Source organism: Heliconius melpomene, chromosome 5, assembly GCF_056956725.1.
Source record: "Heliconius melpomene rosina isolate 202511_hmr_F chromosome 5, ASM5695672v1, whole genome shotgun sequence".
Lineage (NCBI taxonomy): Eukaryota > Metazoa > Arthropoda > Insecta > Lepidoptera > Nymphalidae > Heliconius > Heliconius melpomene.
Window position 1 is genome coordinate 8,654,613 of NC_140393.1, and position 15,057 is coordinate 8,669,669.

The 15,057-nt window shown below is 33.2% G+C and overlaps 2 protein-coding genes across 2 annotated transcripts; one reads left to right on the forward strand and one right to left on the reverse strand.

Moving 5' to 3' along the window:
* Positions 1-235: 235 nt before the first annotated feature.
* Positions 236-2,599, reverse strand: LOC146539207 (glutathione S-transferase 2-like). Its single transcript, XM_085186070.1, has 5 exons — positions 2,464-2,599; positions 1,331-1,467; positions 1,058-1,225; positions 636-778; positions 236-421 (listed from the first exon to the last, which is right to left on the reverse strand). Exons 2-5 carry the CDS (start codon positions 1,461-1,463, stop codon positions 251-253), a joined length of 615 nt encoding a protein of 204 aa, XP_085042196.1. The 5' UTR covers positions 1,464-1,467; positions 2,464-2,599; the 3' UTR covers positions 236-250.
* Positions 2,600-8,934: 6,335 nt separating this feature from the next.
* On the forward strand, positions 8,935-13,228 carry LOC146539208 (glutathione S-transferase 2-like). Its single transcript, XM_085186064.1, has 5 exons — positions 8,935-9,094; positions 9,566-9,702; positions 10,636-10,803; positions 12,197-12,339; positions 12,895-13,228. Exons 2-5 carry the CDS (start codon positions 9,570-9,572, stop codon positions 13,069-13,071), a joined length of 621 nt encoding a protein of 206 aa, XP_085042190.1. The 5' UTR covers positions 8,935-9,094; positions 9,566-9,569; the 3' UTR covers positions 13,072-13,228.
* The last annotated feature ends 1,829 nt before the right edge of the window (positions 13,229-15,057 follow it).

Sequence of the window (15,057 nt, forward strand, 5' to 3'; positions counted from 1 at the left end):
TCTATTCTATCATATTTATTTTTCCTATATGATTAGAGAATAGTTGCGAGTTCAATTCTCGTTAATAAAGTAAGCGATTGTGAATTTTATTTATTGCTTAAAATCCCCCACCCTAATAAGAAAACCACTTATCAAATGAAATGAGGAAAATTAATATGGAACAATTAAAAACTGGTGAAATAAAAAAATAAAGTTAAGATTAATATTATTTTTATTTAATATATACAACTTAAAATATAATATTTACATTTTACCATAATGATTTAGGTGCTTTGTCATTGTAAGCCTTAACCTGTGGGATGGCCAGTACTTTGGCCTGTAATTGTTTGAATATTGGGTACTGTTCGTCCAAGTTGGGGATGCCTAGTAAGAACCTGACACGGTCGTACACGCCTGCAAACATGAAGTCTGCCCAAGTGAGCTGAAACAGAAGAAAATATTAAATTAATAACGTGTCAATTAATAACGAATTTTATCCATGTATTGTTTAATAATTTATGTAAAAAAAATCATAAAAAATGTAAAAGAGCATAAAGCTTAGTGCTAAGGCTTAGTCAAATATTTATACGTCTTTTAAAATATTTTTCTTCACTTATTGTGGGATAACATTTAAAATATAATTAAAATATAATTACCCTTCCACACGCTAAATGTCCGTTGTTCTTGACGATAATTTCATTCAGTTTCTTCAACGCTTTAGGGTAGAAGTTGGCCTCGAGTTCCTTCTTCAGTTTAGCTTTAAGACCTTCGTCTGTTGCGTATCCAACTGATGCAGCAGCTGTATAAGGAAGAGAAACGCACATAAATATAAAAAACTAATGATTATCTTGAAAAACGTGTCAAAATTTGTTGGGAATGTTTTTTTTCCTCTAAATATATGAGTCTCAGACTCATGATCCATGAGATAATGGATCTTGAGATACGATTACTTTCATAAATTATATATCTATGAATGAAAATAGCATCTCAAGATCGATCTCAAACTTGAGAGCGATTCATAAATACGGATTAGTACGGTCGTATTTTTTAAATAAATATTGTTATTTAAGAAATATACCTAGACGAATGTCATTCAGGAAGTACATGTTCTGGTCGATCTCGAGGTCCTCTTCCAATGTCTTGCCAGCAAGACCGTATTTGCGACCGAGGTATCTCACGATGGCGATACTTTGTGAGTACTTAACACCATCGACCTCTAGGACAGGGACTGTTTCAAATGGCATCGCTGAAAAGAAAAAATATATATGTTAATATTACCATTAAAATAAAATGTTTATTCTATAGTATTTTTTGTTAATATCAAAGAACTCTGAAATTAGAGAGAGCTTACTTGATTTGTATGAAGGCCATTCTTCGTCAGTAATCCTGACATCTTCGAATCCTTCTTGGCCATAGGCCAATAGCAAACGAGATCCTTCAGCAAGGGCTCTGAAGGGGAAGTAGAAAATCTTGTTTTGGGGCATTTTTCTGAAAAAAAGAATTTCACATTATTTCAAAATTATTCAGGAAGAAATCTAGACGAGTCAGCGTATTTTTAACAATATTAGTGTTCTTGTTGTTAACTAGTGGCCGCTAGAAGCTTCGTTCGTTTATTTTTTCTATTCCTGTAGGAATTTCAGGAAATCCTATCCTAGAGCTTTTCTACACTCCCCGAAAACCCTATATGACAAATATAAGCGTTCTACTCCTCGTAGTTTCAGCTATGTTAGTTGTACTTCAGAAGAATTAAATATAACTTATAGATAAGTACTATAGTTGCGTATTGCTTTTTTTCTCTACTCACTCTCTCTCATAACCTAAGCTGCTATCACTTTATCAATTTACTAACTGACACAAGGCTCGTGTGCTATTGCTCATTTACTCGCTTTCTTATTTGTCGAAATATAATTTAATTTTGAAATGAAATAAGATTTACAAATATAAGGCTTTTAAGCGGAACTATACTTTTTTTATGCTATGTCTAGCAACCTTAAACAAATGTGTTTTAAAGAACAACTTGGCCACATGACCTTGACAGTGAATCAACAAAAGGCCGGATCACAATACTAAATGCTCTATACTATTTTGTACATTGAATTTTGTATTAAAAATGGAGCAAAAAGTGTATTTAACAGAGACTGCTACAGAGATAGAAAGAAAGAAGAGAGAAATATTACTATTAAAATTAACTATAAAATAAGTTAAATAAAAATAAATCCAGTCATCTACACCTAACTTCAGGGAAGTTGTGACTCGTCGACCCTAATGTAATTAAGCCTTAATTTTTAAAAGGTCCACTTTACACATAATCTCGGAAATTGGGCGGAAATAAATGAATTTGGAGTGGAATATTAAAAACATTAGGTGCCCTCTGTCTATTCTACTATACAGAAAAAAGCTAAATACGTATATTAAAATGTACGCTTCGTCGCACCATCAAATAAAAAACACTACTTATTTTAAATTAAAATCTAAAATATTTACATTTTATTCGACGAAAGAACACCACTTGTGATACCACACACGGACCGACTAGAAGACACCAACTAAAGCTGGATAAATACAGCTTCTATATATATATGCCAATTAATTTTTGATAACGTTTTATCACATAGTTGGGCTTGGACGGTGACTGGCAGTTATGAATATTTGTATAATCATCATTTTATTTTAGCTGTACGCTGTATCCCAGAGCGAGGTAGGCAGAAGACAACTGGGAACCTAGTAATAAGACACTTCCGTTCGCTTCAGGTTCCTTCTGCCTACTCTGCTATGTGCGGCATACCAAGTGAAGCTGTATCATCATTACTTACTTTTTAAAGAAAATTATGTGTTATCCTTTAGTTTTGTATGGAACACGTGGTTAATTTGACGTTGTATTTCATATATAGTAGGTACGCAGAGGGAACCTCCCTTTAAGAACTTTCGTTTTCGAGAAAGACTATTTGGAGCAACTGCACACAAGGTTGTAATTTGATTCATATTTCAGGGAATAAATTATTGGATTCCTTTTTCTGGCAAGAAGAGAAAGAGCGCCATCGAGTTCCGCGATCACCACTCAAAACACATTGTCTTAACCATTGGACCTCAAACGTCTAATATGTCAAAATTGTTCAATAATAAAATTAACTAAGGCCTCGTGCACTTTGTGCATAATCATGATTATATATTTGTTGTATGTACCATTCGTTTAAAATTGATGACTAAGAAATATGTAATAGGAAAATTCGAAATGTAACTGATAACTTAACACCTCGCTTTTATTTGATTTGTCATCAGCGGAATAACAAAAATATTTAATTACTTCAAATAGTCGTCCTAGACGTAAGAGGGGACCATCCAAGAATAAACATGTGTAAAAATAAACAATATAAAAAATCTTTACATGTACATATATGTTTAAACTTAATTTCTAAAACCCACCCAAACCCATGTGAGGTTGGGGGTACTGGCGTGTCCTTGGTCCCACCAACTGGTACTCTCAATCATAGCGGTTATACTCTGATGATGTACCGCTGCACCACGATGACTTTTATTATCACCAAGTATTGCTGAATTAAAAAAAAATAATGTCACAAATTGTATCGCCTTATCAGTTGCTTGATCATCAGTAGGCAGGTACTGTTTATCGTTTTATGAGGAGCTAAATCTAAATCCGAAGTCGTTTATTGCTTTTCATGTTTTGCTTTAAACCAGTTGTTATTTAAGAGATAAAGTAGTTGCTCCATCATGGAAAGTATGGAGAATAGTCTTCATGAAAAAATATTTTAGTATATTGGAAAAAATCCATTAAGTGCGAGTCGGGATCACCCACTGAGGCTAACATACCTATTTCAGGATTGTAGGTGAACAGGAACTACTACATATAACAGTTTACCGACCTAATTTTGTTGAAATGAACTACAAATGTAAATTTGTAAATATATATATATTTTTTTCACTTTTCCGATTGTGTTGTAAGTTTTCTCTTCATGCCAAATTTCATAATTGTAGAGGAAGTCAGTCCCCTATTGGTTTTGATTACATCGAATTTCATGCAAAATGCAGCAAAATCGATAAATAAGTAAATGATCATTTTTGATTGTGTTGACTTAGCAGTTTAACTTTTTCTGTGCTTCAAAGGACTATAGACCTAAATATTTCATATTAATTTCAGCTTGAAACCTGCATGAAATCTCACCATAAATGCTCTGACTGATGGACAACAAAGTAATCGTATAAAGGTTTCGTTTTTACCTTTTAAGGTGTGGCACCCTAAATAAGAAGCTATTCTTACGCAGTAGTAGGAACTGCGTGTGAAATCGCAATCGTTTTGAGTTCGATTTCCACTGAGAAAGCAAATAATTATTTTCATTTCTCCTCTACGGTAAATCAAATTGTACCGTTAGGTGCCGCCATTTTACACCCAATATTTCACATGTGGTTGAGAACGGGAAGCTGTAAAAACAAGAAATCAGGAAAACTAAAGAAATAATATTTCCGGTAATGTCAATCTAACCCGCAAGTTCTCGTATAACACGCAATACTTATTGAGTTTATAATAATTTATTTAGCTATAGGAAGCTTACTTATATAATACACTGATATCTATTGTCAGTTTATTATATCTTAATATTTTCATATTATGGATAATGATTAGCTGATAGGAGGCCCTCGTGACGCAAGGGCACAAGCGTGCAATGGCAAACACGACGTTTGTTGGTTCGATTCCCACTCTGGGAAATAATTTTCATTTCCTCGCTGTGATAACGGGCCAAGCACGGCGTGGAACGCCGCCACTCAACACGCAATAAGCGGGAGTGGATTGTCTTAACAATAGGTTCCTAGGTTCCCTCTGCCTACTCAGCTATGTGCGGGATACACCCTGAAGCTAAAAAAAAACTAAAAGATAGTACGGGGTAATTAACAAACTTGTTATCCTATATTATAATCTTTGTTATCGTCACTGGTCGTCGTGTTTCGTTGGTAATTCAAAGTGAAAAGTCACTCCATTTTCTACTTGCTGTCAGGATGTGGCATGTCTCACTATTAAGTTTTGTTAATATAAATAAAATCCACGAGATGAGATTTAATCTGAAACAGTATGAGGAACTGTTCAGCTTGTTACAGGATCTTCTCATCAGAAATGTCTTCCATGCCGTATCTATTTCTTCTGTAAGAATAACAAAAGAATATTATATAATACTAAGTATATAATATTCTTTTGTTATCTACAGTAGTCTGGATGTGAACTCTAAATTCTTCTAAATTAACAAAACTCATTTTATCCCCGAAAGTATTTGAAGCATATTGTTTCAATATTTTAAATTATGATTTTTATATTTGTGAGAATAATCTATTTAATAAATTAGATTGAAATATAATATGTTATTGTACAAATATGTTGTTCAAACGGCAATTAGTTGATTTGTTTGAACAAACATACTAAATGAAATTGATACTATCTTATTACAGAAAATATTTCTGTACTAGCTTTTATTTCCGGCTTTGCCTTTGTGGTCAAATGGAATAACTAAGTTACATCGAAAAGACACCACTAAGATGTAATATAGCCAAAAGCCTTTTTAATGAATAGACTCTCCAACAAAAAAAAAACATCAATTCAGAAAGAGAAAATAAGAAAGAGAAAATAAGAAAGAGAAAATAAGAAAGAGAAAATAAAATCCAGGTGGGCAGAGTTTTATAGCTATTCAGTACCCTGATTCTGTTCTAATAGCTTCACGTTGTTACATCTAAATTCGAGAGACATTTTATTATTTTCAACAATATTAAATGATGATGAAACAATAGATTTCTAGTGTACTATAAGATAAACAAGCTCCGAGTAGGGGACTCAGAGCCGAGCCACTTGAGATTAGATAAAAACCTAACCTAACCTAAGAAAACAACAACGTTAAGTGCGAATGCGAATAGAACATCGGTCCAATTTCAGGATAGTACAATTAAGTTTCTTCGAGCGTGCTAAAAATTAAGCTTAATATATTACTTTCTTTTGATGTGACTTATTTATATACCTATACATTTCCATATTTGCACTAAATCGATGCATAAATGTTCGTATTTTTGATTTCGCTGGACTTGATTTTTTGTGTGCTTCAAGGAGCCATAGACATATATCTTTGATATTAATTTCAGCTTGATACTTCCACTCGATGACGAGATGAATGATCTTGACAGACTGACAGACGGGCAACTAAATGATCCTATATATTATTACCTTTTGAATACGGAACCGTAAAAACCATATAATAAGTTTTCAAATACATAACAACAATAAAAAATTTTTTTAAGATAAAAAACCTATCTCCTTGGCTAATTGCCTTATGTGGAACGTCTGTATCACTCAGGAGCGTGCAGTCAGGCAGGAGTTTCATATATGTACTTATATTGAATTTAAATAAATTATAAGCAAAAAACATTTTTAGAAAAAGCTTTTATTTAAAAGCCCTAAAAAGGAGAAAATAAAATTTGTCTTTTAAATTTTAACTATCAACTTATAACCTCATTGTACACAATTTATATGATCATAAAAGCTTGTCGCGCGATTTACTTGTGTAACTAAACTAGTGCTAATTTAATTATGTAAAATCTGCTAAGTTTCAATTTTTAAAGTTTCAATTTAATTAAATATTGATTAACGCGACAAGCTTTTGATGACGTCACATCATTTTTCAAGTTGCTCTTAAGAAGCCCTTTCGTTTGATACCCATATTATAGAAGTTCATGAAATATAACTATTCCGCCATCCTGGATGGTCCGCCATATTGTATTTAGAATGAAGTCACAAACTTTATCGTGCATTGTCATCCAAACCAAACGTGTATATAAAATTTCAGCTCAATCGTACGAACATACCTTACATTATATGAAAGCACAAAAAACTTGAATCGTGTCGATTCTATTGGATTTCAAGTGATGTCACATTATTTTTCTAGTAGTTCTCGGCAAGATCTTTCATTTGATACCCATATTGCAGAAGTGCATAAATAATAACTATTCCGCCATCTTAGATGTTCCGCCATATTGGATTTAGTATAACTTCACATTAGTTTTAGAGTTACGGTCAACGACCCATTTCATTTAATATCTATATTGTAGAAGTAGACCAAATAGATACTCGGCTATCTTCGATATCCTCCTTATGGGATTTAGAGTGACATCACATTATTTTTCGAGTTGCTCTCAACGAGTCCTTTCATTTGATACCCATATTGTAGAAGTACATTAAAAATAACAATACCGTCATCTTGCATGGTCCGCCATATTACATTTAGAATGACGTCACATATTTTATCGTGCATTGTCATCCAAAGTAAACGTGTATACAAAATTTCAGCTCAATCGGTTGACGATATCTACTTCAAAATTGAGCTCTAAGATTTCACCCGAACCCACATACATACATTGCAAGTTAAATAAAAGCTTTTAAAAAGCTACGGAAATCAGCTTGTTATAAACATCATTATAAGGAATAGAGTAGTATGGAACACTACTGCCATCTAGTGTAGTTGGGAGCAAACAGTTCCACCACCTAGCGTAGCATGAGGTAACTCGAAAGGAATTGAAGTTCTGAATCGAAGACATCTTTTTTATATCAAATCATAGCGAAGTATTAAATTATTGACGAAATTGCCATATTAAACAGTTTTACTCAAGTTCATCTGTGTAAACAAAGTAAAAAAATAAAAAAAATGTTTAAACAAATGAATTTAACGTTTTCTTTGATAAATCCTTATAGACGGAGATCCCAGGGCCTCCTAATCACCATTTTCGCCAAGCTGAAATTTTGAAGACTAATAGACTATTAATTCTATTCATTCCTTATAATATTAGACTTAATATGTAGTTAAGACTGTATGCTTGATAACTTGAAAGTGGGACCCTTTCAGAGATAGCGGTCACTCGATCACTAATATGCTTGAAAAGTAAATTCTGAGAGAGAGATTTTCTTAAATAAGAATAGAAAGAAATACAAATGTTTGGCTAATCAAAACTGTATCGTGAGCTTTAAGTCTATGCAGATGCAGATATTAAGCTATATAGGTGCATATATCTACTCCAGTTTGAAAAGCTATAAAACCAGTTAGACCACTCTTTAGCTACACTGAGGAGATTAAATACCGGCATCTGTTTGGATTTGACTCGTAAGCCAACGATGATAAAATTAAGTAGCTTTGCGTAGTCTTTATAAAACAAAGAAATATATATAAAAACACAATTAAAATTAGAAACAAAAAAAAACCTCATTTTCTTGGCATAAACCGGTTGATACTGTTTTTTGACAACCTACCTACACTTCTTGTACTGGTAACAGCATCACATATTTAATTATAAATATTTTATTTTTGTATTCGACTTATTAAAAATGGAAGATAAAGCTGGCACTATTACCGGAGGAATAGGATGTATTAATAATAGAATTAGGAATTGAAAAAAAAATTACACCATGCAGTAAAGAAAGAATAAAGTTTCCTCACCACAACGTTGTTTTTGATAATAAAAGTCATCAGACGAAAGTAAAAATATTAAGAATGTAATGTCTGGCGTAGAAGAATTATGGAATTGTATTTAATAATTTCTAATAAATTTTATTTTGAAAGTTTTTTCTGGCTGTACTTTTATAATCTCTCAACAAATGCAAAGCTCGCAAGCTGTATACTTTTATATCTATCTTTTACCAGCGGGTTCGCCCGCGTGGTCAAAAGGAATTAACTATACGAACAGTATGAATGAATGACACATTATTGGTGCCCCAAGTCGATATGCTATTCAACATAAAAATACTTATTTAATTCGAACCAGTTGTTCTTGATATTAGCGCGTCCATCTTCCTTTATGTTATTGATATAATTCACTATTTGCCACAGAATCACAAATTAAAGTCAAAACAAAATGTATCCAGCCAGTGCTATAACAATCAAAAAGCCGGTAACGGTATAAACTATCAACATTGACAGAATGCCAACAGCCAGGCCCTCGTTGTCCACAAAACGTTTCTCTCGTATATATTTATATTTTGTTTCTATAGAAGTAGAACCGTTGGCAATTCAGTCAGTCAGCGATCGTCAACCGGCGAGAGTGATTCTGTCTTAACTGCTAACCAAAAAACTAATTTGTGAGTATTTGTATTTAAAATTGTTATTAAATTTCTCGGCTTTTATTATATTTCTTTATAAATGTTAAGAATAGATTACAAGATGGCAATTTTATAGTGTATTTATTGATTAAATACGTTTTAAACATTCTACCGGCGTCTGGAGAACTAAAATATTTTCATATATGGCGGCCAATGTACTTGTGAAACGAACGAGTGACGATAAATTGAAATATGTGTTTAATTAAATGACATTTTCTTTAGAATCTTAATTGAATTATTTTTTTGTAAATGTTACTTAGTTTATTGATTGGAAATTATGCAATATTTCGGGAAATATTTCTCAGAAGAACCAATTTATGTTAAATTCCTACCTACATAGATAGATGTTTCAGTTTATAATTTTATTTTTACATTATACGCTTTTTTGTAAGTTTAAAATTATGATTTAATAAATATAAAATAACAAAATTATTTTTTATTTGTGTCCAGCAAAATGCCACAAGTTTCTTTCTACTACTTTCCCCTGAAGGCTCTGGGTGAGTCCGGAAGGTTGCTTCTGGCTTACGGTGGCCAGGAGTTCGAAGACAAACGCGTTTCCATGGAAGATTGGCCTGCGTTTAAACCATGTAAGTAATAAAACGAGTTGATTTAATATTATCACTAAATAATGCGAAGAAATATACATTTAAATAAATATTTAATTCCCTCGAGTGGGAATCGAACCCACAAACAGTAACGTTTAGTCATACTTTGCTCCCCTGCGTCACGACGGGCCTCTAAAATAGTATAAATTACAATTTTTTATTGGATATAAACGACGTCTGCTTGGTAACGAAATCCAAGGCCGCATTTGAATTATTTGTTAGCTTTTGGTAAACACACTGTACTCATAACACTGAATAAAACATAGTGGTGCTGGTGCTGGCGCTTATCTTCCAATCGGTCACTCAACTTTATTAAGATACATTTTATATATTTATTATGTTTATATATAATACGTATTTTTGTATATATTTTAATTAAGGATAAAAATGTAACAAGTAACAACATAGAGGCCGTAGTGCCGCAGCGGCACAAGGGTGTGACTAACGCGACGGTTGCGGGTTCGATCCCCACTCGAGGAAGTGAATTTTTTTTTACGTTTATATTTCCATTTCTTCTCTCTGGTGTCGAGACAAAGCGCAGCGTTAAGTTCTGTCACTCAACACGCAATGCCTCCAGAATTCGGCAGAAAGTGGGGAACGGGTGTCTTAACACAAGGTTCCCTCTTCGTATCCTGCTGTGTGCGGGATGCAGCATGAAGCTGATTTTTTTTTTAAGCAACAACATTTTTTGTCTAAGTCAAAAATAATGTAACAATCTAATAAGATATTGAGTTAATATTATAATATTGAGAATTTAGATGATTCATAATATAAAAAATCTGAGTTCAGTGATGCTAAGCTATATTCTCTAAATTAAAAACGAAATAATAATAATTCCACATTAATTTCTCCCCAAAAACACCCAAGGCGTAACAGTAATGTTTTTTATAACAAAATACCTTTTTTCTTATTTAGCAACCCCATTTGGTCAGATGCCAATACTTGAGATCGATGGCAAGAAGTACGCACAGAGTATGGCCATTGCCCGCTACCTCGGTCGCAAGTACGGAGTGGCCGGTGCTGATATCGAGGAGGACTTCGAGATCGACCAGAATGTGGAATTTGTCAATGATATTAGAGCTAGTGAGTATTTTTTTAAGTCATTGCGTGTTGAACGGCGGATCCTAACGCCGCAACACGAAGCAAATCAACGAAATGAAATATTGAATATTTTCATTCCTTCGCTTTGCGACAAACCGCAGCGTTGAGTTCCGCCACTCACTCAACACATAATGCCCCCAGAATTACGCGGAAATTGATACGGATAAAAAAAGCTAAATAAAAAAAGAATATTTAAAGAACATAACCTAATGATAAAGTGATTTGACACTAAGTTTTACCGAAAAAGCTCATTTAAAATAACATGTACTATTAATAATATAGTGATTAATTTATTTGTTATTATTAATAGTTACAACCGGAACGAAATATGTAGATATTGTAGGTTTATAACATTTTCCATTTAACGACCGTCGTAAATTGTAAGTGTAAATATGCCTATTATTTTAAAGTTTGATAAAGGATTATCGAAATTAAAAATAATTTTACTTATTATCGTTTCTATACAGAAAACTAGGAGGATGTTAAATATTGAAATGTTCAAGTTCAAAAAAAGTTAAATTAGCGTGAACGTTTTTTTACTTTCCTTTTATTTTATCCCCATATAGCAGGATAGGCAGAGGAAGCCTAATGTTAAGAAACTCTGTTCCATATTTTCTACTAAATTCTGGAGAAGAAACCTTATGTCAAGACACTTCGTCCTCAATTTTCACTCGATTTTCGAGGAATAATATTTCACTCCTCCTAGAGGGGGTATGAAACTCACCACCATGGAATATACAACGGGACGCTGTACCATTGCGCCATAACGGCCTCGTTTTTTTATTTTATTATATTTCAAAACAATAAAAATTTTATGCCTACAAGTAAAACGCTATTTAAATTTCTTAACAATGGAACAAAAAGATTGTAACATTGTTCAGCTTAGTTTACTTTATATTTTTTTAAATAAATAAAGATACTTTAGTCGTAAATTTATATCGCGAGATATATTATATGGATAGTTAGGTTTAAACAGATGTTTTATATATTAAAATCGTCCAAAGACGATATTTTTATGGAATTCAACCTGTACGTATATTTTTGTTTAGTTGTTATATTAATTGTACATTTAATATAAAAATATTTTTATTGAAAGTAAAAACAACATAGAGGTACTCATCGTTAAGGCAACGCGCGGCGCTAAGGCTAAGTTCCGCTACTCAACGCGCAATGCCTCTAGGTTTCAGCAGAATAGGGAACAGTGTTCTTAACACTACTTTCCCTCCGCTACCCTGCTGCATGTGCGGTAAACAACGTGAAATTGAAAATAAAATCTCTCTCATAAAATGGAATAGATAGGCAGAAAGATTTTGAAATCGAAAGATTGTTCACTACATAAAAAATATACTAATTTTCATCCTCTTTAACAATTTAGAAGCAGCAAGCGTCCACTACGAGGCCGACGAAGCACTCAAAGCAAAGAAGCACGAGGACCTCAGCAAAAACATATACCCAGTGTTACTGGGCAAGCTGGATGAGCTTATAAAGAAGAATAACGGACATATTGCAGCTGGCAAGGTTTGCATTTTCTTTATTTCTTCTAAGCTTTAGGCGGAGAAAACCTGAGATATTTAGTGTTCCACTTTTTGATCAATTTTGAGACTTGGCGTGTTGTGTAGCGGATCTTAACGCTGCAGTTTGTCTTAGAGAATGAGAAAAAAATAAATAAAGAGAGGATCACACCCACAAATATTTCTGTTCGCTGCTAGTTACCATAATGAGATATTTACTAACTTTCTACAACTTCCGCCCATTGACATGACGTGTTTGGTGTTGAGTCTAACTAGTTCCAGGAAATACTTTTTACTAACATTAAATTTAAACAATGAGGCCGTCGCGACGAAGGGAAATACCTATGCTACTCTAAAACTCTACGTTTATGGATTCGATTCCCACTCGGCCAAAGCGCGGAGTCGAGGTCTGCAACTAAACACACAATGCAACACGAATTTGAGTACACTAGGTTCCCAGGTCTCCTTTGCCTACCCTGCTATGTGCGGGATAGAGCGTGAAAAAAATTTAAACGTGCTTCTAATCTATATTATTATACTTATCTATCGTAATTATTTACAGCTCACATGGGCAGATTTCGTTTTCGCCGGCATCTTTGATTACTTGAAAGTAATGCTTCAAATGCCCGACCTGGAGAAGAAGTATCCCAGCTTTAAGCAGGTCGTCGATGCAGTGTACGCCGACGATAAAGTGAAGGCTTACAGCGAGAATATACCTAAATCTGAATATAACTTCTAATTTAAAGAGGCTTGTTTTGTATGGAAAAATATGATTATTAAGTAAATATACGAGTATGTTATGTCCACTATATCGCCATATAATGGATGACTGAAAATATAAAGTACTGTACTATGTAAATATCTGAATAAAGGTGTTTGTATTGAAAATAAGTAAATCTGTTTCCTTTTTTTTTATCCTTACGTTTTTTTCAAATTATATTTAGTTTAAAACGAAATATTTTCTATACTGAGGCCTTCTTTTTAGTAGGTTCTATCGACGTTTTTCAATGAAGAATAATAAAAAAATGTTTGTAAAGTAGACCGCGTAAGTAGTCTTCTTTTAAAATCGTATCGTTCGTTTGTTGACAGCTTCACACTGTATCCCGCACATAGTAGGGTAGGCAAGGGAAACCTGGGAACCTAATGTTAAGGAACCCTTTATCACTATGATATTTCTGTTCCCCATTTTCCGCCGAATTCTGGAGGCATAGCGTGTTCAGTGGCGGAACTCAACGCTGCAATTTGCCTTGTTATCAAAGCGAGTAAAAGAAAATATTAAATTCTACTGAGTGGGAATCGACCCCACAACCGTCGCGTTTATAATCACAAATTTGTGGCTGTGCCTCGAAATTCTTAACTAACTAACCAAACTTACTTCTTAACTAACCGAAAGATAACTGATAATAGTGGGTTTTAAAAAAAATATGCAAAGTATCGTAGACGGTGGATTTTTTTGGTAAGAAGTACACGCAGCTTATCGAATTCATTAAAACAAAATAAAATTACTCTTAGTATAAAAAACAATAATTAATTGAAAATCATTTATTACAGTATTATCCGATACACGTGTAATTGTTAATATTGTTTTTTAAATATTTTGTAAGAAATAGAAACTATATATATAAGAGAATTGCAAGGTCAGGTCAATTTCCCCCGAATCCTGGAGGCATTGCGTGTTGAGATGCAGAACTCAAGGGCGCGATTTGAGTCACACCACAAATATTTAATATTTCGTGTCCTCAAGTGGGAATCGAACACACAACCTCTTACAGTCACACACTTCTGCCTCTGCGCCGCGACCGGCCTCAAGTTTCCCTAAGTTAGATATAAATATTATATTTATTGATAAGCTTATCTTTAAATTTATATTCTGAGTGCCTTTGTATATAACAACAGTGAATAGCAGTTATATGTACTTGTAACGATAAAATGCAACTGTTCTTGGAACTAATGAAAGATAGGATGAACTATCATGAAGGGTCCTTTCTTAATGACGTTTAAGAAGAATTTCCTATCATTGATATAGAGTTCAAACTCACATTTCTTATTTGCGTAATTATTATTATAGATATTTGTTATTCTAAGCATCACCTTCACGCCTTTCCGCATTTTAGCAAAAAGAAAAACGGATATTTAAAAATGTTACTTTCTTTGCTAAAAAACCTATAATGTTCGTTTAGATGTAAGACGAGATGTTCTAAGCATACAAGTATTATGTTTAGTTCCACTTTCTTTGAGGCCTTCATAAGGTGGGCACAAGCGTGCGTCTATAAGCTCGACATTTGTAGGTTCGATTCTTAAGTTATTAAAAAATCTAACTTTTTAAATAATAGTTTGTATTAAATTACTAGATTTTTGGCTTACGAGAAATTTGTCACATATTTTGAATTATGACTGAAACAAGTCAAAATCTTCACTTATTGTACCATGTTTAATAACATTTCAACAGGTATAATATAAAGTAACATTTTGTTTACGGTCGATTTGATTTTCGCATATAAACTGTATATATTTTTTTACGAAATAATAATAAGTTGATACAAGGAGATCTCATTCCTACTAAAATCGCCAACAGGATAAGTTTTTCCACAAGTGAGGATCAAACTCACACCTATCGCCTAATGTTACGTATTCGAATATATGTATATATAAGGCCATAGTGGTTTCTATATCCTCTCTAAGGAGTGACTTATTTTCGTCGGTGTTGAGTTACGCCATTCAACAC